This window comes from Nanorana parkeri, unplaced genomic scaffold (genome assembly GCF_000935625.1).
Source record: "Nanorana parkeri isolate BGI_ZX_2015 unplaced genomic scaffold, ASM93562v1 scaffold103, whole genome shotgun sequence".
NCBI classification, from domain to species: domain Eukaryota; kingdom Metazoa; phylum Chordata; class Amphibia; order Anura; family Dicroglossidae; genus Nanorana; species Nanorana parkeri.
The window spans coordinates 2,114,387-2,136,694 of record NW_017306371.1 but is presented as its reverse complement, the minus strand read 5'-3'; the positions used below and the strand labels follow the sequence as shown (position 1 = coordinate 2,136,694).

Below are 22,308 nucleotides of genomic sequence, written 5' to 3'. Positions count from 1 at the left end.
GCAGCAAATAAGACTGATTAATGAGCAAAAGGCAAAGGGCTACAAAAGAATAGGAAGAGGAAATACTTTGCAATACATGCACCCTTTAAAATTCTGCATATACCCCCTAATAGGTTCAAGCCCTCTATGTAAACATTTTCACTGGAATTGCCCTTTAAGATTTGAATATTTGACTAATTACATAATTCCTATATTTCAAAGTAACCCATCTAAAGAAACAACACACTAGTCACTTTTCCCTTCTTAGACAGTTTATCTTTAAATAAAGCTTTGTAAAAAAAAAAAACAATAAACAAAATATATATACATACTGTATATATATACAGTATATATACATTGTATACATATGTTGTCTGCTTTAATCTACATAGTGATCTTTATGACACTAATTGGATTTGTATGACCAAGCTGCATTAGGTGGACTGCCATGCTCAACAGGAATTTGGGGGACTTTGCAGGGGGACTAAAAGAAAACTGTAAGTGCAGAAGCAAATAAAATTTGGTGCTGCAATGCATATTTTTTTAACAGGTGGACATAGTTCTACTTTATTTTTTAAACTAAGTGATGGAAAAATCTGGACTGTAATAAAATCGACTACTTACCAAAAACCCTTAAATCATATTTTTTATCAGCTTGCCCAGCCACATTCACTGCTACACATACATAAAGTCCAGAATCTGAGGCCTGAGCATTTTCTAAATGTAATTGTCTTCCATTCCTAAGGATTTTAAATTCATCTCCATTATTTAAAGGGATCCCATCTCTCAGCCAGGTCAGCATGGGTTGTGGACTTCCACTAGGGTCGCATTCCAGAGTCACATTATTTTTTTCAATTACTCCCACTTCTAAGGGTACAGCTCCACTTCCGGATATACTGGGATGTACTGTATAGTGAAAAACAAGTTTAGGATTTAGTTGGCTATCAAAAGTGAGCAAACATACATATATACTGTATCCCTGGCACCCTGCTTTGATACCTGTTGCATTGACAAAATAGCATGATAATACTGCTATGAGATTTACATTGTATCCAGTTATAGCATCCCTAAATTTAAAGTACAACTTATCTCTGTTTTTCGATTTAATTCTTACCTCCTCACTTTGAACTATAGCAGCCTAATTTTCATTTATCATGTGAACTACATTTATCATATGCTCTACACTTCACATAAATCCATATTTGCATTAAACTCTTGGTTTAAGCAACGTTGCATGAACATTATGGTCTTAATTCAGTTATGCACAGAGACTCTGCACAGTTTTATATATCCCCCATGACGGTGATCAATAATGAACATTGGAAGAAATGCAAACTCCTTCATGATACTGGCAATTGGGAGACGTCTCTTAAAATAAATTGTGTTGATAATCATCATAGACTATAAGTACCAGTTTTAAGCTAATAATACACAATAATCTGTTTGAAAATTGAACATTCATTATCAACATTTGTTAACAACAAAAGGTCACATTTTTAGTCTATTTCCACATTTATCTATTAATCTTTTGTCCTGTTATACATAATTTACCATAAACCTTCACATTATACTTCTTTGTTGCATTCCCTGCTGTGTTGGAAGCAGTGCACATATATGCTGCTGCATCTGATTGTGTAGCTACTGCAATATGAAGATGTCTCCCTCCTGAGAGAAAACGAATCCGACCTGTGGTGTCTGGTGTAACTGCCAAATCTGCAAAATACAATTATTAGTTTATTACATATTCTTCTTGCTGTAGACAGTCATATCTTTATAGGTATTGGAGCTCTAAAAATAGTGCTTTGTTCCATGATATAAACATACTATTTTCTTTTCAATATGGTTTAGTAACTTTTCATGCATACAGAAACAAGTCAAAATTCAAAGAACAATGCATATACTAATGCAAATTGCTGCAGCCAAAGTTAAGTATAACTCTTACAAATATTTAAAAAGTCCAGGTATGCTCATATTTTTTGAACAGAATAATCCAATATGGCAACTTCAGTGAGCATCTTGGAATAACCAAAAATAGTTTTTCAAACAATGTACATATATTCACTTGGCAAAGAGAACACAAGGAGGGATGAAACTATGCAATAAGATAGCTTGCCGGTTTTATTATGACCTGTTCTCTTCTGGTCTTCTTTCTACAATGATTAAACCATATAATGTGCTACTGTAGAATAAAATCTGTCTCCAGATAAGACTTGCAGAGGTTGGAGGTTTTTAAATGTAGCCAAACTGCCCATATTTTGTTATTAAAATGTTCCATTACATGTATCTTATCAACCCACAATATCTATTCCACTACAGGTGGTGGATTGTAGGTTTTCCAGCATTTGGGTATCAGGCTTTTGGTGCCTACGTGCAAAAACAACAATTGCGCTACACATTTTACATATTGCTGCAAACGTCGGAGTGAGAGCAATAATTCTTGTGCTGTCAATCACTGTTAGCACTAAACTGATGAGTGGTAAAAGCGTTTAAAGTGTTCCCTATGGGAAATTTGGGGTTTTGAAATTTTTTGCGGCTTCACGGGCAAACACAATTTTAAGGCTTGACATGTTTGGTATCCAATTACCCGGTGTGACCTCGTCTTTCATATTTTACCAACAAACTGGGTATTATATTATGTTTCTGTGCACTAAATTTTAATTTAGATTATTTTATCCTAAAAATATCTGTTTGCTAAACATCTGCGCAAACACCATGCGACATAAAAAATGCAACTAGCATTTTTTTATTCTACAGATATGCTGCAAGCAGAGGCTGCAAACCACAACTGTGCTGTTGACAGCAGATGAGTGAGAAAAAGGTCCAGGCTGGTGAGAGGAGGAGAGGCACTGTGGATAGAAGTGGTCTGTACCGGTGGGGCAATGCCATCCAGGACAATAGGATAGCTGCTCCCCACAGTCCTCTGCAAGCTACTCCTGCCCAAGGATGAAATCCCCCCTTGCCGCTGTTCTGTCTCTCCCTCACTTTCTTATTTTATCATGTCTGGCACCCTGGTGCAGTCTGCCATCTCTTCATTCCCACCCTCCTCATCATTCGAGTCTACTTGGCAGTAAGCTTCAGCTGCAAGAACACCAAATCTTGCTTCCTGTCTGATGTCCCCTCCATCTATGGCCCTGTTGATCTCTTTAACAATAATTCTTGTGCAACCTCCTGCAGCATATTACTAATGGTACACTGAAATGATTCACCTGATTCCTCTATGCCAGTGTGTGGGCCAATTTTCAGCAAAGGAGGAAGAATAGGGCATATTTGTAACTGTTGTGGAAAACTGTCTATTGTGCACCTGGTAGGAGGAAGATGAGGAAGGCGTGATGAGTTACTCAACTACATCCACCATGTGCTGTGGCTTTATATTACCCCCACTGCCAGAAGGAAATGGCAGACTTGCCCTGCCTCTCAAAGGTGTGGCCCAACCGCCAGGGGCGTCCGGAGGCTGGGTGACAACCGGAGCGGTGTCTGAGTGTCACCCCGCCGAGATGTCTGCGCGTGACGTCATTGCACACGTAAAAAAAAAAAAATCTAAAACACTAAACTCCAACCCTGTTTTTTTTTAAATGTAGCTGAAAGTATAAAAAAAACCTGCAGTAAAAGGAAAGAAGACAACAAAACACCACAAGGGAGGGTTACCAGCTAAACAGCAACTGAAATTGCTGCTGACACACACAAAAAGGTAGTCCTAAAAATCACTGTTGGGTCTAAACAATGTGAACACGGCGGGTATAAACTAATATGTAGCCCACCACATTGCAAACCACAGTGATGTAGCAAAATACAGCACTGTGTATAGCACAGTAGAGCACTGTAATTCAGCTCTCCCTATCTACTCCAATACACACTGACAAAAGGCTGCTGGAAAACTTGCCTTTTAGAATGAGGAGACTGGCACATAAGAAGAATTCCATTGTTGACCCTTCTAAGCCACCCGATCACAGTTCAATCACAGTTTACAGTTCATTATTGGTAATTGGCTGCTTTTGTAGTAATTGGCAGCATTAGTTCACTGTCTTACTGAACTAAAATTGAGTTTGGTTCAGCTCAAATCCATACTTGAGCAAAACTCATACTTGAGCCAAACCCAGTGCTCATCCCTACTAGTAAGCTGCAATATATTACATTTTTGTTATTGTGTATCTACATTTGAAGATCTACTGTAAACTAATATTATATGATCTTTGTTTAACCACTTACCGCTGGTGTTAAACTATATGCAACAGCACAGAGGTGGACTTTAACACAGAGCTGTTACTTACATGATCACTGTGTTGTTCCATGGGTGCACTCAATTGCGCCCCCAGAACTGTGGCTGAGCTGTCACTGTCAGCTCACGGTCAGCTACCGACAATTGTAGCCAATCATAGTCGGAAATTGGAAGCCCCTGCTACTGGCCTCTGGTGTCACGACCCACTTAAAGGGAAGGCAGCAAGGGAGATAAAATGTGCTTTGACAGTCTGGAATTAAGAGGGATAAAGTGTTTGCTGGTCATCTTTTTTTCTTTATTTTTGCCTTTACTCACAGACACTTGTACTTATGTTATATAAGCTGTGTCCTTCTCTCTTCTGTCAATATTAAAGAAAGGCTGGAACTAAGACTTCCTTTGCATAGAGGCTGTTGCAAGCTTTTTAATGGACATGTGCACAGCATAAACATTTGTTTTATTTAACGAAACAAATAATTATGTTGTTTCAAGTTTGGAGGCAACGGACCTTGAAATAAAAAATAAAATGAATCTACTGCTCTGGCTATTATTACCAGTATTGGATGATAATCGTGTGCTGTTTAAACTGTTTAGTACCTTAAACTGGTTTATAGTAAATGGCAGTTATTGTTTACCACCTTTTAAAAAATGCTAGTTGCCTGACTATCTTCAGTTTTGGTCATTTCTGAGTCACTGACTAGAGAGAAACATTGACAAACCAGTGCCAAAGTCACATAACTCAGTACTGATCACCTCATTTCTGTCTCTGTGATGGCGAGGCAACTAAGAAGAGATCCTCATTAACAGCCTCTGTATTTCCCATGATAGATGAAAAGGAATGTCAATAACACTAATAGGAACAATTGTAAAAACCTTCCCTTGCAGTGGAGTTACTGCATTTTTGTTTGAGATTGGAGGAAAAAAAAGTGTTATGACTTTTAATATGAAGGTGCAGATCTGTTTAGATTTGGTACCAGGGCACTGTGTCTGAATATGCCCCTGGGAGCATATATTTACCACAGTTTTTAAAAACTTACCCATGAATGCAAAGCAAAATAATGACTGCCTATTAGTAATTTATTCAGCAATCAACTGTTTGCATAGAACAGTACATGGTGTATTTCTGTATCCTTCAACAAGTGAACATACCATTTTTTTCCCAAGTTAGTGCTGGGGGTGGGACACCACTGGAATCACACACAAGGCTTATCAGTGTTCCTTCAATTACTGTAACATCTGATTCTTCAGCTGAATATTTTATTGTAGGAGGCACTGAAACACAATGAATAGGATAAATATATACTGTACACCCTTTACTACCTTTTCCAGTTAACATAATAGAACACAATGTATTGTCTTTATGACATCAATGAAAGACTGCAAAGATGAGCTATATAATAAAAACAGCCATTTCCTAATTATAATGTTTTGTACAGTCCATCCTGTCAGTGTTACCATGTAATATAACTACTTTAGCACAGAAATTAGGAACACAAATGATCAGTTTGCCAACAAATATCTAATCCTTGACAAATGTTTGTCAGTTGTGCATGAAAATGGTAAATATTGTTTGTAAATGCATTGGTTCAGTGGTTAGCACCTCTGCCTTACAGCACTTGGGTCTTTGGTTTGAACCTCTCTAAGGACAATATTTGCATGGAATTTGCCACCGCTCGCTCCAAGCTCACTCCTGTGATGGACCACAATCCCGATACAAATTAGTAAACTAAACATGAGACTGCAGCCCCTCATGGGAGCGAGCTCGGAGAGTGCCAACTTTACAACACACACAGGAACCATGGGGAATAAAAGTAGCCACCCTCCAGAAGGAAGGACAGTGGCATCACCAATTCAGAGATGATTTAAGGATCTACCGCCGAGTGATACACAAATAAGTTACATTTTTATTATTAGTTAGGGTACTTGAATGCATTGTTAAGATCTAACTCCTGAGTTTAGTGTCACTTTTTAAAAAAACAAGCTGGTAGGTTAATTTGATTAATCTTCCCATGTGAGGGCAGAGACTAATGTGAATGAAAAGTATGTAACGTGCTGCTAACTTGACAGTACTATATAAATAATTGTAATAAACATTACATATTCATGCATTACAGAAAATGGAGATGTCTGAGTTTGGAGATAGTTGGATTACTACTGTGCTGTGAATATGGTCCAGAAGAGCTGGATAGCAGGTCACAGGTGTGAATGAATCATCTGAAAGGTCTTGAAGATCACCAGCACACTGAATGCTATTCATAAGCTTCTTTTATTAGCCACATAGATAAACCGAAATACTTGCAAATTATGATATACTGTATTTACCCCCGACCCAATTACACCCACACCCTAGAGTGCATTCCTCCAACCATGCAATGTCTGGGCATAATGGGTGCTTGGGTGGTAGGGAAATAAAAAACTTTAAGCACCTGGGTGTGGACCAGTGGGGAGAAAAAAGAAAGTATGTATTAGCAGCTGCAGCATTAATCTGACTCTGCTTCTCTGCCCAACATAAGCATAGTTCATTATAAGTCTCAGCTGTAGAGACGGAAAAGCTAATAATGTACATATTGTATTTTTTTTTTTATAATTAAAAGACATTAAATGAGAACTATGGGGTTAAGGCTTTTCCCCATAGTTCTCCTTAGGGTAACGGGAGGACACAAAATAGCGTGTGACAGCTGGCTCTGCCTATCTAGAGGCAGAGTCAGCTGTCTAGAGGCCGAGCCAGATGTACCCGCCCCTCCCCAGTCACGGCAGAGAGCTGTGACAGGATCGAGAGGTGAGAGAATGCCGGTATCTGTTCGCTCACCTCCCGATCTATTGAGCCGACCTGTGACAGTGTCATTGTCTCAGCTAGAACTATGAGGTGAGTGAAAAGCACTCACCTCATAGTTCTACTTTAAGTAAAGACATTATGTGCTGGTCTCCTTCTGGAACTGCCACTGATTAGTCAGCCACTGATGAGGCAATCCTGTGCATTGGAGTTACAGTGTTCCAGCACCCAGCTACATTTTCAGCATCTTAGTGTATATGAAATTACCGCAGGCGGTGTAAATGAAATTCTGTTTTGGCAGAAGAGGGTTTACATGTTTTTTCTGCCCAAAATATCTCCTAGAATGTATTTATTTCATTATATCTTTCTTGATTTAAACAGTACCAGTACCTGATTTTCATTTTTAAGCATTATACATATAATTGACCATCTGACAAAAAATATAGCATAATATGATTTCTATCTATTTTGTCACATATAAAAGTTTTAGGAAAACTAGAGCTTAGGTGGTTAGTAGTTATAGATAAATAGTAATGAATCAGATATCACTTTTGTTGTTTTTAATTGACAGCATATAATTTTCCTTCAGAATGTTTACAAAAAAAGGAAGACTATTGATACTGAAGCAAATGTCAACACAACCCTATACAAGAGATATGTGTTTTTGCTTTTTTTCCAAGAAATTCTGAATACAATTATAGTGGTTTGTTTCATATTTTTAAACATAAGTATATAAAAAATATAAATATTTAAACTCACAAAGTAAATGTTATAAACACGAACCTAAAATGTTCACATTAAAATTCTTTTGTGTCCTTCCAGCAATGTTAACAGCCTCACAAGAATACCGTCCAGCATCCTTCACTTGAGCATTTTCAATCTGTAAAACAAAATAATATGCATTCACAACAGTTAGATAAAACCTGCTTAGAAACACATGAATAATATATAGGCAAGAACTACTTGTCATTGGACATCTCATTCAGAAGTTAACAAATTAGAACTATATGACTTTTCTGAATGTGAAAACTAGCTGAGATTTATTGAAATATGTTCTAAATTGAATTAACATATCACATAACATCTAACATACCTTTACTTTATTTGCCTAGTACACTTTAAATAAATATAAAATGTATTTATGCACATAGATCAGTGTAATAGAACAATGTCAAAGGGCAAGACATGGCAAGTGTAATAGACCCAGTTTTGTGGCTTAAGTTCTTAAAATATGGAAATCCACATATTTTCATCACTGACAACCAATAAACGCTTATAGTGTATGTAATGGCACAACTTTCTTTTTTAGATTTGGACAGCATATGTAAGGGAGATTCACCCCTCTGTTTGTGCTGATGACCATTGTCATAGAAACAAATAGTAAGGGGAAATCCAACAAGGTTCTGGTGACAACTGTCTAAGGTGGGAATCCCGTTCACTTTGCTGAGATTTTTTCTTATTTCCTGTTAAGGGATGTTTTCCTAGCGGGGCATGAACAGCAAGGATAGGGATTTTAACCCTACCATATCTAAATAAAAAAAATGAGATCATGTATTTGGGCTGCTGGATATGACTAAAACATCTATATACCTGTTAATGATGGTTCAACAAATCCAAAGCTATAATGTAAAACCATTAAGCTATTGTAATGAGTGGCATTGCTTTTAATCATTGATACTTAATCCCAATGGTGAACAGTTTTATCATAAGCATCGCATTTCATATAAACGGTTATTCATTGTTAGATTAACAGAGAAAATTCCAGCTGCTCAGAATGTGTCAGGTAACGAAAACATTGAAAATGTATATTTAGAATAGATATTAGTCTATAGTTGTACACTAAGAAACAATCTATGGAGTTAATTTACTGAAGGCAAATATGTTGTTTACTTTGTAAAGGAATTTTCATGACAAGGGCATTGTATATGGCTCCATTGGTCAAATAACCCCCAACCACTAAATTCGATAGTAACTCTTTGGTAATGAATTAACTGACCACGGGAACTTGATGTGATATCACCAAAAAATACCCAGTATCTGCTAAACACGGCCCCCAGCCGCACAGCACCGCCTCGGGGACTTGTAATCAAACATCAGAGACTAAGGGGTCTATTCACTAAGCTGCCGAGGGCAGCCGAGTGAACAACCGACCCCAAGTGAAGTGAGCCGAACACTGTTCGGCTATTCATTTCAGGCTTGTACGGCTGATTTCAGCCGTATATGGGCTGAAATCAGCCGTACATCGGCTTGCTTCGAGCCGGCCGAACATGCTCAGCATGTTTGGCCAACCCGAAGTGCAGAAGGAGTTCTCGGCAGGCTACTCGCTGCTGTTCAGCCTATTCTTATAGATGCCGAACAGCAGTGAGTGAATAGCCGAATGCCGCTCACGCTTACTGCACGGTCTGTTCTGCTCGGTCCCTCAGAGGGACCGAGCAGAACAGAAAAATAGTTGAAAAAGTACAAAAAAAGTAAATAGAAAACGATTGTGCAGAGCTAGCAATGACAGTTTTCTATTGGCCGGCGGTTCTGCTGCCGTCAGATAAAAAAGAAGAAAAAAAAACTCCCGCTCCCGGCCGCCAAGGAGAGAAACACTGCTTTTTCTTTTTTTTTTCTTTATTCTGACACGGAGCCGTGCCAGAATATAAAAAAAATAAATTTGCCCATAGGAATGCATTGCTAGATTCCTATTGGCTATTTCAATTTGCAATAGCCAATGGTAAACTAGCATTGCACCCGTCCTCTGCTGATGGACCTGATGGAGAACTGCAGCAGAGGGCGGGTGCAATGCTAGTTTACTATTGGCTATTGCAAATTGAAATAGCCAATAGTAATCTAGCAATACATTCCTAAGGGCAAAATTATTTAATTTTTTTCTATTCTGACACGGAGCCGTGTCAGAATAAAGAAGAGAGAGGAAAAACTGGTTTTTCTCCTGGACGGCCGGGAGAGTTTGCTGTCTGGAGATCAGTGTCCCTGGTTAGCTGGTAACCAGGGACACTGATCTCTCTGCAAGAGGTCGGAGCCAGCAAGATCGCGGCTGGCTCCGCTCAGCTGTCAGAAGCAGGCTGTCGTTCGGCCAGCTTCGGCTTTCAGCTCAGCCAAGCCGCGGCATATGCGTCCGGCTCTACTGAGCCACTCGGCTAAGTTCGGGAGCTGTACGGGCTTTTGTGAATAGCCCGTACAGCAGCCCTTCGGTTCTGCTGAACTGAAGGGGTCTTGGGGCCGAAGCTAGCCGAAGGATCAGCTGAAGCTACGGCTAGATCCTTCGGCTGCTTCGTGAATAGACCCCTAAGTAACTAATGATGGACCCGTTAGAACAGGGATGCCATGCCAAAGATGGCTCCCGACTGTCACTTAAACCTCACGAAAATATGTTGCACCTGAAGAGCCCTAATACACTGCCCGGCTGCAGTGACAAGACAACATAGGAAAACTGATAGAAAAAGAACAAAGTAGACAAGAAGGTAGAAAAAATGAGAGAAGAGCACAAACGCAACCAAAAAAATATGATAAACAGGGTGGGAGGGCAGGAAGCTGTTTCCACGCTGCTGACCCCACCAAGCCTGGAAATTTTCCTTCCCAGAGGGGCCACCTTTCCTCCTCCTCTCAGCACCCTGACCAATCAGGTAAGTGACACCACCCAAATCCCCCCTGGGATGATAAAATAAAGCCTTCTAAACCCTGTTAGCCTCTCCAAGATTCTATCATGCTGGCCCTACCCAGACTCCTCCGTCTGTTGCTCCAGGCCTGACTCTTTGCAGGGAATTTTCCCTTAGCTTGTGAATGAGACAAAGCTCTGCTGACTTCTATGATCCAATCATATGCATGCAAAAATAAGGTGTTTTTATTTTTCTTGCTCATGAGTGGGTATTTTTAACAAAATGAATTTTCACCACCATGAAGAATCAGAATCCCCATCTGTAATGAGATTGCACCTAGTTTGTTTGTATTCATTAGAAACTAAAGTCTCCTTATAAGTGTGATACGAGGTAGATCTGCATAAGATATAGCCATTAAAGGGGTATTATTTTTTTTTCTCATTTCAAAATATTAGAGATGAATAATGATATCTCCAACTACAGTTACATAGATTAAAAAAATACTTATGTTCATGAATTTCAACCTCTATGTAAACAAAAGCATGCAAACACTTCATATTAGAAACCCTGGCTGATCAGCAGGCAAGAAACTCTCAAAATGCATGGTCCATTCAATCTTAAAATAAAAGAATTAACTCTCTGAACTCCATTAGTGACAACTTGATAACCCCCTACTGTGTGTTTTTGTACATGTAGATAACCCTGCTATGTTTTGTACTTTTGAAAAGGTCCTTTTTTTAGCATTCAACTATTTTTGCTATACAGTAACTGGTTCTTTAGGCTATTTCATGTTTTTACACCTCTTGCAGTAAAAAAAAAAAAACCCATCTCTGAGCAGTAGGTTGACTTTCTTCCAACCACAAGTGCCTTTGCAAGTTTTGTGATTTTCCACTAAATTTAAATACTTTGTTGCTATATTTATATGAGGCAATCATATATTTGTTTAATTACATTTTCCAAATCAGACCTAAAAAGACAACTATGGCCCAAACGTTTTTTGCCATAGTTCTCTTTAGGGTCACAGGAGGACATATAATAATGTCCTCCAGTGGCCCAAATCTCAGCACATATCGAGCTATTGCTGGGCAGAGACACGCCGCAGCTGGGACAGATTCCGGACAACATTGTCAAGATCCACCTCGCTACCTGATTGATAGCTGGCTCTGCCTCTCTAGAGCTGGAGGAAGGGAGAGGGGAGGGGGTAAGCCCTGCGGGGAGCGGTGACTGTCAGTCACCGCTCTCTGCAGGGAGAAGATCGGAACTGATCAGTATGTGGCGGGATCGGCAACTGGCGGTATGTGATCGCTCAGTTTTCAATAGATCAATTTAGCCAATGTGTGACATCTTCAGTGTCACACATCAGCTTTAATTATGGGGTTGAGTGTATTTCACTCTCCCCATAATTCTCCTTTAATTTGCATAAATGGCACCTGAGACAAACCATGTCAAATGCTTTAGCAAAGTCAAAACATGCAACTCATCTGTTCAATTTCTACTCACTTACATATAAAAAGAAAGCTTGAAGAGTTTTAGCCTTGGTAAAAGGGCTATGTGAACTCTCACCATGCAGAGGATTTTAGAATGAAATTCAAAGAGGGCAGATTGAAAAAAGACATGATAGCTTTTAGATCAACTTAAGATGGAATTGTAGTTCCATTTGTCCAATGGTGTTTGAAAGTTACAATTTTAGCCCTCACATTTATGCAGTTTTGGTTCAGGCATTCCATTGCTGAAGCTATGCTATCATGATTGTTTTCCAGATCAGCAGCTCACTATAAAAGTAATCTCTGCCTGTAATTTACACACTGAATTCTTGACGTATTTGGTGTCTATTTACCTGATGTGACCCCATCTTTTATATTTTACCCAAAAAAATGGTAATGATAAATGTTTTATAAAATAATATAGGGAAAAAAGTTGTTTTTTTCAAACTTTTCGGTACTTTTTTCTCTATATAGTAAACAATAAAACAACCCAGTGGTGATTAAATACCACTAAAAGAAAGCTCTATATGTCCCCCAAAAATCATATAAAAATGTATTTCAGTACAGCGCTGCATGATTGAATAAATGTCAGTGAAAGTACCAGAGCACTGAAAAATGGTCTGGACAGGAAGGGGGTTTAACACGGGGCTTTAAATGGTTAAATCAACAGTTAAAGTTGCATTAAGGCCATTGGTACCAGAGGGAATATTGTTTTATAAGATTAATGTATGGTTCACTAAAGTGGAGACCTAGAAAGCAAAATCCCTATAGCTGGTACTTGAGCTTTTTCACTAAGTAGAAATCTCATACATTTCAAGTTGAAGAACAGAGTTATTTGATGTAATATGTGATAAAAATATTAAATTCCTTGAATACTACCTTACCTCTAAAACATGTCCACTCCCAGAAATCCTAAGCCCTGCTCTGTTCACCAGTGGTCTCCAGTCTTTAAACCACATCAGTACAGGCGGTGGTATTGCATTGCTTTCACACTTCAGTGAAAGGGTTTGACTCATTAAGATTGTTACATTTTGCTGCTCTCCCATTATGTTTGGTGGCACTGTGTTCAACAGAAAAATGCGTTACATTGTTTTCCAACACACACACGTACATCTATGTATTATTTCATTTAAGTGCATCTACTATATATGCAAACCTTTTTTTAGTTTGGGATGGAGTAGCAAACTATCAGAATATGAGTCAGCTTTTATTACTGTTTGTGTCCTTGCTGCAAAGAGCCATCCTATCTGATTGTCCTGGTAACTATTATCACTAGAATAGAAAGTGATGGGGAGTGCAAATACCCCACTGGTGCACAGATAGAAAAAAAAAATGAAAAGTGGGTCTAAACAAAATTTTGGCTATAGATACACTTGCATATAAAAATGCTGAAATGTACATATGATTTTAGTCTCAACTTCTGTGCTTGCTCAAGAAGCAGAATACTTTCACATTTGTTTTATCTCTGGAGTTCAGTATTTAATGTTCATAGATGTAAAAATAGTTGTGCCATATAATTAATGCAAGTGTTAAACAATTATCAATGCTTAGAAGACTATTTACAAGTTAGAAATGCTATAGTTTTTTTTTTTTTTTATAACTGACTACATACTGTAGATTACAAACTGAAATTAGTAATGTGCATAATGTGTTATGTAAAAATAAATAAATAAATAAATAAATAAGTGGAGGTACTACATACATTATTATTACCAAAAACATAATTTAACGTTATTTTTTTTAGAGTTATTTGAATGAATATAACATCTTTTAAATATCAATGCTTAAAAATCTCACCATACACAGATAAATCAAAATCTTTTTGATTTTCTCCTGCAGCATTAACTGCCACACATGTGTATTTTCCTGCATCTCGAACCCGTGTATTGGCTAGCGTCAGAACTCTTCCACCTGAAAGAATCTTTGACACAAGCACAGATCAAACAGACTACATTAATGATATATCAAATTAGATTTATCCTATATTGTATGATTAAAAACAGATAAATGTTGAACTTGAAACATTTTCAGGTTTCGTACATTAGAACTGTGTTTTTTCTAAACATGAACAATGCATACCTTCTAAAGGCCAACACAAAGAGCTCCTCTTCACCTAAGACCATAGAGCACTTGTATTTCTGTATAACCATTGACATGTTTTACAAGTGGAATGGAATGGCATGCCATGCATAGAACAACTGAAGCTAAGATGTACAGTAGTACCACTGTCTGATGCAACTAGTGCTTCAATCATGTTTTTTAAGGGTAAAATTGTGTGTGCATATGTGTGTGCATAGCAATGATATCCTGCAAGTGGAATTGGGATGTATATATACACTTATAACCAGCTAAGTATAGCTGTCTGTCATTAAAATGTTATTAGGTAAATACTACTGGGCATCATTACTTGCTAGTAGACATTAGTAATGTTGTCTTGCTCTTTATTATGTCTTACTTTATGTAGAGTAACAGAATTTATAGTGTTAATACTTGCATTTACTGAATGAAAGTCTTATTACATCTCAGTGAAATCCCAACTCAGTTACTAAAGTTACTAAATAAGAAAACATTTGGCAAATTCCAATGAATTTGTCCATCACAGATTTACAAGAAGTGAAACAAGGTTTTCCCAGAAAAATAATCATTTACTCAATTTTAAACGCCACAGTATAGACAATTTGAAGAATTTTGTTAGGATGTAGATTTATGAAATAACCATAAAGCTTCTTATGCTAGTTTATTTTTGAGAATAGTAAAGACCTTGTAAGTACATGGTTACGTGTATTTATTTTAGATAATACCTGAATACCACCACTGATGCTCGAGATTGGGATGCCATCTTTAAGCCATGTTAAACTGGGAGCTGGGAACCCTGTGGCTTCACATTCTAATCTGACGGCATTGTTGACTATCACAGTTACAGGATCATTGTTACCAAAAATAGAAGGTGGAACTGTAATAAAGTAAACAATAGAGGGCAATGAACTGTGAAATTATAATTAACAATGTGCTGCACAAACCTGCACATTTACAAATATCAAAATAAATAAATATGTAAAGAGCAAAATTTCTGATTACAATATCCTAGCCCACGTTGAATTGCCTCACACCATTTGCTGCAGTCTGGTATTAGAGGCAAGGTAAACTACTATGCTAAAAGGCTTCAGAAAGCTGTGGATATTTCAGAATTTTCTTTATAATACTCATTTTTTTTAGCATAATCACATGGGCCTTTTGTGCTCGGTGACAGATTTGCTTTCACTTTATTCACATAAAGTGAATGAAAGATTCCAGTCTAAATTATAAATATAAAAATATAAATAAATTATCTTTAAAAGTAAAATTGGAGCTTAAAATAAATGTCAACTTGAATAAAAAGCAAGGTATGACATAAAAATAATAATACAGGTGATGACCACATCTGTGTTTAAATATAGCAATCACCATCAAATCTGTACCATCAGTTAATAGATCCCAATTGAATACTTATGTGGGACTGTGGCCTTTTCAGTCAAGCTTTTAATATCCTTGATGACAAGGCTTGAGTACCTTGTAAATATAGATTTCATTTTATTTAATACATCAGTTGACATAACAAAAGACTTTAAACATAACTAGACCTGCCGAAAAGAGGGAAGCTAAATAAATCAGTCCGAATGGGAAAATTACTTACCATGAACTTGTAAGACATAAGTCAGTTCAGCTGTACCTATGATGCTGCTTGCAACACATTTATAAACACCGGCATTGTGTATTTGTGCACTTGTTATCTGAAGAACTTGTCCTTGATTTGATAGAAGAATATTGCCAACCGCTGTAAGGGGGTGGTTATCTTTTGACCAAGTCACAACTACAAGAGAAATTATGTGAACAATATAAGTGAGAATACTATTTGTTGACGCATTAATTTTGACATTAATCTTTCCATAAAAATGAATCATGTAAATCATATAAGATGTAAAAGATATTTCTTCTTGAATAATAACCAATTTATTGCGTAATTTATATACAAGCAATTTCATCATTTGAAGCTAAGCTCTGGGATAAGCAAATATTGCCTAAATAAAAGAAGCAGTTGTATTCTTACTTGAATCTTGGTGTGGTTTAGCATGAAATTCTGCCGCTTTGTGGGAGCTCCCTGATGTTATGAGTGGTCACTACTACTATTTTTCCTTGTGCAGGATGATTGGTCTTGTATCTGCCCGCAATTCAGCTTTAATCATATTCTTCCATTATTTCATGCATTTCATTTCATGTCAGCACTAGAGCAGAGCCCAAATCATCAGTGATCAGCCCTAACCAACTGCACCCAACACATAATGATTTACATTGCTATTTAGCTGTTCACTGGGGAAGTTAGTTGTACTTTCATCTCTCAGTGTGTTACTATAAAGAGTGCATATAACTTTTTTCTTTACTGTTGGAGGTTTCTACCACCAGGAATGAATGCAGCAGGAAAGCACATATTCATCATTAGATCAGACCACTTCCAGAGTTTTGCACTGCAACACCAAGAGGTCTCCCACACACATTGTTCAGTCAGCTGAGACATTCTTTTATCATCAATGTCTATGTTCAAACCACGTATTGTTTCTTTAGTAGTGTGCAGATCACAACGCACTCTCTAAACCCTTGTATTGTACCTCTCCTGAAGTGTCTGCACAAGCTGAAGTCACAGCTCTTGCCCACACTGTGTGCATTGTATTGTATGGCAAACACCCACCATCCCTTACTGCTTACTACAATTCTCCCCTTCACTGTGGAGAATTACAGACAGGTTGTTATCCTTTATAGAGCACATTCAGGAAGGTGCCTGATTGGTTCCAGCTTTGATCTGAAGCATGACAATGACCTCACACATGCGGACAAAATCATAAGCAACTATCTGCAGGAAAAAGAGGAGCAGTCCTGAACCAGTTGGCAGGGCCCCCTAGAGAGCCCTGATCTCAACATCTTTGAGCCAGTCCAGGATTACTTGCAGAAACCGAAGAAGGTAGTCAAAGTCTGCAATGGACCTTTGGCAAATTCTTCAAGAGGCCTAGAACAACCTATCACTCAAGTACCTATAGAAACTGCATGTATATGTACATTTGTCCAACTGTTCCTAAGATAGAGGGTGGTCACACCAAATACTGATTTCAGTTATGTTTTTTTTCTGTTTAATGCAATTTCTAGGAGGTTTATTGATTAATAAAAAAGCACAGTTTTTGTTCGATCCGTAAAATCCTTTTATTAAAGTTAATTGAGGCACACAGGATTTATAGACATTTTGGTTATACTGCTGCCTACAGGAGGATTTGGACACTGGAAGAAAAAAACCCTCCCAGTCCCAGCATGCATGTTTGTAACAAAGCAGTGCTGAGAGCAAGACCATAAACACAGAGGTATGAAACAATGTAAAATCTGCGCTTCTGGACGGGGTGCGATGTGAGAGCTGCTGCACTATGTTTTGTGAAGATGAAAAAGATTTTGAGTGTGCAGCGCTATTAAAGTGAATAAAGTGTAATCCCCTCTTCGGGTATATCAAAAATTTATATAAATAAGTTATGAACAAAGTTAATCGATCCTAAAGGGTAGGGAATTCTGTAGAGTGAATATGCAGATTTGATATATATAGTGACAAAATAATCTATTGTGTTCCAATGGCAGTGAAAAAATATTTGTGGTATCACTACCATACCAGGAAGTAGCAGAGGATTTAGTCGCTACACTAAACCGGACGGTTATTTGCTTTTAAACTGTGAGTTGTCTATATTTTTATAAATAAATGATTATGCTTACCGCACCATGAGGAGATTTCCTTTTTTAATTATATAAAAACACAACGGACGGAACACTGCTGAAAGAGACGTCTCGGATGTGGACCCTCTGATGTATTATCTCCGCATTATTATCTCAGCTGTGGGGTGAGTGCGCACCCCTAAGGGGACAGTTTGGAGACATTGATACACGCTGGTGTGGGGATAAGCCATCTAGTAATCTACCATCTTGAAACAAGTGTTGAAGATTTCACTGGATTCACTTTTTTAATTTATCACCGATCACATTTTTTGTTTTTTTATAAAGAATGAATCACCAGTTGGGATTGTTTTAAGTTGTATTGTCCACGGGCAACATAACCGTACACAAAAGTTTAGATATTATTTGATGCACAGTCTTTCTTTTCACCAGGAGGATATAAGAATATAACAATTGTTTATGTTGTGGCATTTCACAAATATTTTTTCACCGCCATTGGAACACAATAGATTATTTTGTCACTATATATATCAAATCTGCATATTCACTCTACAGAATTCCCTACCCTTTAGGATCGATTAACTTTGTTCATAACTTATTTATATAAATTTTTGATATACCCGAAGAGGGGATTACACTTTATTCACTTTAATAGCGCTGCACACTCAAAATCTTTTTCATAAACACAGAGGGGTGGGACCCTGACCCTCAATGAAACATAAGGAAATGGATTTTATGGTGATCTTGTTTTCTTTTTCATTCACTTAGGGACACAGGATTCAGAGTGATGTCCAAAAGCAGTATAACTGAGGGGTGGGCAACACAGAGTAAAATGCTAAAACACCCAAATAAAGAAAAAACTGGGGATTGCCTGCAGCTCAAAGAGCCTCCTGAAGGGCTTTACACCCAAAGCTGGCATCAGAAGAGGCTTGAACATCCACTTAGTACAACACTGAGAACTTGAGAACAGAAGACCAAGTGTCAGCCTTGCAAATCTGGAAAACATTTGCAAGGTGCCAAAAAGTCCAAGAAGCACTCACAGTGGAGCGTGCTTTGATAAGGATCATAGCGTATGCCTTGACAGCAAAGGGAGGAATCGCATCCTTAACAACGTAAATTTAAATGATGATTTGTGTAAGCGACTGAAAAATGGTAGTACAAGAAGCTGATTCCCTTTTAATGGGACCCTCCAAGATGACAAAGAGGAAGTCAGTCTTTCTAACGGAGGCAGTGGATTCAAGGTAGACACATAGAAAGGAATTTATAAAAACTGGAGCAGACAAAATCTGTAGCAGCTGTGCATGGCAACCAATCATTTTCAAACCTTAACTGAACAAACTGAAGAGAGAAGCTGATTGGTTACCATAGGCAACTGCTCCAGATTCTGCTGCTCCAGTTTTGATAAATACCTGCCATAGAGCTTGAACTACATCAAGCCAACATAAGGGAAATCTTCTAATGTACTGGGGCCAGACAGTGGGACAGAAACACAATGTCCTAGTTCAGCTAAAAAGCCGAGATCACCTTGGGAAGGAAGGAGGTTTTAGGGCTTATCACCACCTTGGGTTCAGGCCAGTAGTTCAGAGACATCCCAACTAGAGAAAAATGATGATGTCAACTAGAAAAACAACATTGTGTGTGACTGTGGAAAGGGGGATATCCCTGATAGGTTCAAAGGGTGGCTTTTGAAGTGTCAAGAGAACCAAAATTAAATCCCACAGGAAACCAGTGAGCACACAGGGTGCTTTATAAAAACAAAATCGTACATTAAAACAGAGATGTACAAATCCCAGGAGCTCCGTGTGCTCCTTACAAATGACAGCTGCCTCCTAACTTTTGAATTTTTCTCTAGTCTAGTCTTGGAGCTTAAAAGTATCGCTACATGTACTTGTACCGAGTACTGTACTTGGTATCTGTGCAACTCTAGTCTTAGACAAAGAATGAGATCAACCTTTGGAACAAGATGGCAAAAATGCTAGGATCTGACCTTTAATAGTACTTGAAGCCACTTGTTGACACAAACCTGATTGTAAAAAGGTCAGGAAATGTTCCTCAGAGTTCCTCAGACCTGGGCATCAGCATCTCCATGGTGTTAAAGCCAGTGACTGTGAAGCAGGATGGTAAATTGGCCCTTGGGACAGATGATCCAGTCAATCTGGAACAGCCCAGACTCCATTAATTTTTTTGAGGTGCATGTACCTTTTAACTTGTGTTTTGGGGGGTTTTTTTACCCCTGAAATGGGCACGGATTCCAAAGTTTTTTTCTGCCTCATGGCATGTGATGATCCCTCAGTTGACATGATGGTGTGTTACACAGTGTGAGTCTGTGAGGTTTATTGTATATAACTGTGATCAATGTTCTAGTAATGAGAATGGCTTGAGGACAATCTAATTTTTCCCCTAGGATCATTGCGTCCAGCTGTGTCACAGGAACAGCCCACTTTTTAATAAAGGCCTCCTGGCAATATAGATTCGCTTACATGCATTATATTATATTATATTGTGATATGGGTTCTTCTTTAATATCGCTTGAATATATCCATTGAATATGTATGGATCGCAGTCTGTGTACTGCTACATGATCCCTGTTTCATGCCACTTTGGACTACTTATGTACTGCTTTGTCTTTCGTTTTTTCAATAAAAATCTAACATGCTAAAAAAATTAAATAAAGGCCTCCTGGAGGTTTTTTAATTAGCATTTTAAAATTCTGGAATTAGCATGTGCAAGGGAAATGTTTTAGTAGTACTAGACCCTATCAGGGATCCTAAACTGGTAGCAGCACAAGTAGAAGCTACAGGCCGCACCTCCATCTTTAAGTTGGCATGCTCCACGTCAATAAGAGCTGTCTTTGTAAGCCTTAACAACTTCATCCTGCAAGGATTTTTGAGACTCTTTATCAAATCCGCAAATGAAAGCTCAGAAGGCAATAAGGTTGCAGGCTGACTACGGCCGCCCCCCAGGAAGGTGCCGCCCTAGGCAAACGCCTACTTTGCCTCGCGGTAAATACGCCCCTGGGCAGAACAGATAATGATTCTGCCCGAGAAGGTGTTGAGGTATGCTTATCTGCTCTGAGACTAACATTGCGATTTAACCCATTAATCTTGTAATCCTGAATGCCTGCAAACCGCCGCTCAGCTGCCCGTAAAAAGCGATCCACCATAGATTGCTTTTTAGGGGAGAGAGCCACCCTGCCCCTGTATGAAAAAGGCCTCAGTATATTAAGAGGCGGAGAGACCTGGTTCAGCGGGACTGTCCCTCTTAAGTTTTTGATCCAGCATGTTGGACCACAAGGGAAACAACTGAGTAGGATAGGTAAAACCTTGGATATACACAAACTGACTGCTGAGACCAGGAGAGGTTTAAATAGCTGGAGGTAACTGGGTCATCGTAGACGACAGCAAGAACTCAACAGAGTGGAACCATGTGTCTCTTGCAAGGAGAAATGGGAAGGGGAAATTATCTCACTCTGGAGGTCTTGTGCATTAGTGGAGTAGGTTAAGCAGAAGATCTGTATTCCATGGCACAGTACCTGTAAATATCTGCTCTATGCCAGGTATGCCTTGATGTTAGCTCCCTGTTCTGAATTCTGCAGTAAAGCGTTTGAGAACAATAAGAATATATGTGTGAGTTATATTATACTATATTGCAAACATGTACTTGTAAACTGAGCACAGGTCCACTGGCACTGGTTTTATATTGGCGAAAGGATAACAATCATCAGAGAAAATGTATTTTGGATCATTTTATTTTTATACAAGCTCAGAACTATCTGCAGAAAAATCATGCATGTGTATAGAAAGATCTTTTGTAAGAAAGATCTGTTGGCAATCAGATCTATCAACCAAAATCATATGTCTGTGATTGGCAGACAGGGGTGAGAGAGTAGCAATACATATTATACATATAGAAGTGAAGCAAGTGAAGCCGGTGTTCTAGAACATCATCTTCACGGGCAATCAGGAAGTTGGGCAACGGGTCATGATCCGCCACCCAACTTCTTGATAATCGGGGCACACGGCGCTGGTACTTGGTTTCAGTAAGTACCGGGGAAAAAAAGACCAGTACTTGTACTCGATACTGAAAAAACGGTATCGGTGCATCCCTACCTTGCACAGACTAAAAAGTACAGAATTTATAAAACTGTCCTGAAGCTACCGACATTCATAAAGGGACACAAAACTTCCAGCTCTGATGGGAGCAATCACTTACTGATTTTTGTTTGTACTCACTGTGACAAAACTAATATAAAATAATCATGAAACATACACAGTGCTTAATGATTATTTATGCATATGTTTTTTTATATAAATCAACAATTCTTATCATGCTAACCTCTAATAAAAAATAACAAACTATACATTCCATCAGATGATAATTACCAGGATCAGGGTTGCCTGTTGCTTTACATTCCAAGCTAATAGATTGATTGCCAAGTATGGTTTCATGATGGACTTCACCAGAATTCTCTATCTTGGGTGGTTCTGTCATTGAAAATATGAAAGCAATTAGATGAAGAGC

At 38.3% G+C, this 22,308-nt stretch overlaps 1 protein-coding gene across 1 annotated transcript in view; it reads right to left on the bottom strand.

The window, feature by feature from the left end:
* Positions 1-22,308, bottom strand: part of HMCN1 (hemicentin 1) — a 225,361-nt gene that overhangs the window by 111,420 nt on the left and 91,633 nt on the right. The window contains exons 37-45 of the mRNA XM_018552966.1: positions 22,170-22,271; positions 15,722-15,898; positions 14,850-15,001; positions 13,846-13,969; positions 12,933-13,108; positions 7,749-7,845; positions 5,342-5,464; positions 1,531-1,692; positions 604-885 (exon numbers count right to left, since the gene is read on the bottom strand). Of these exons, the coding sequence (XP_018408468.1) occupies positions 604-885; positions 1,531-1,692; positions 5,342-5,464; positions 7,749-7,845; positions 12,933-13,108; positions 13,846-13,969; positions 14,850-15,001; positions 15,722-15,898; positions 22,170-22,271 (1,395 nt within the window). The remainder of the gene's footprint in view (positions 1-603; positions 886-1,530; positions 1,693-5,341; positions 5,465-7,748; positions 7,846-12,932; positions 13,109-13,845; positions 13,970-14,849; positions 15,002-15,721; positions 15,899-22,169; positions 22,272-22,308) is intronic.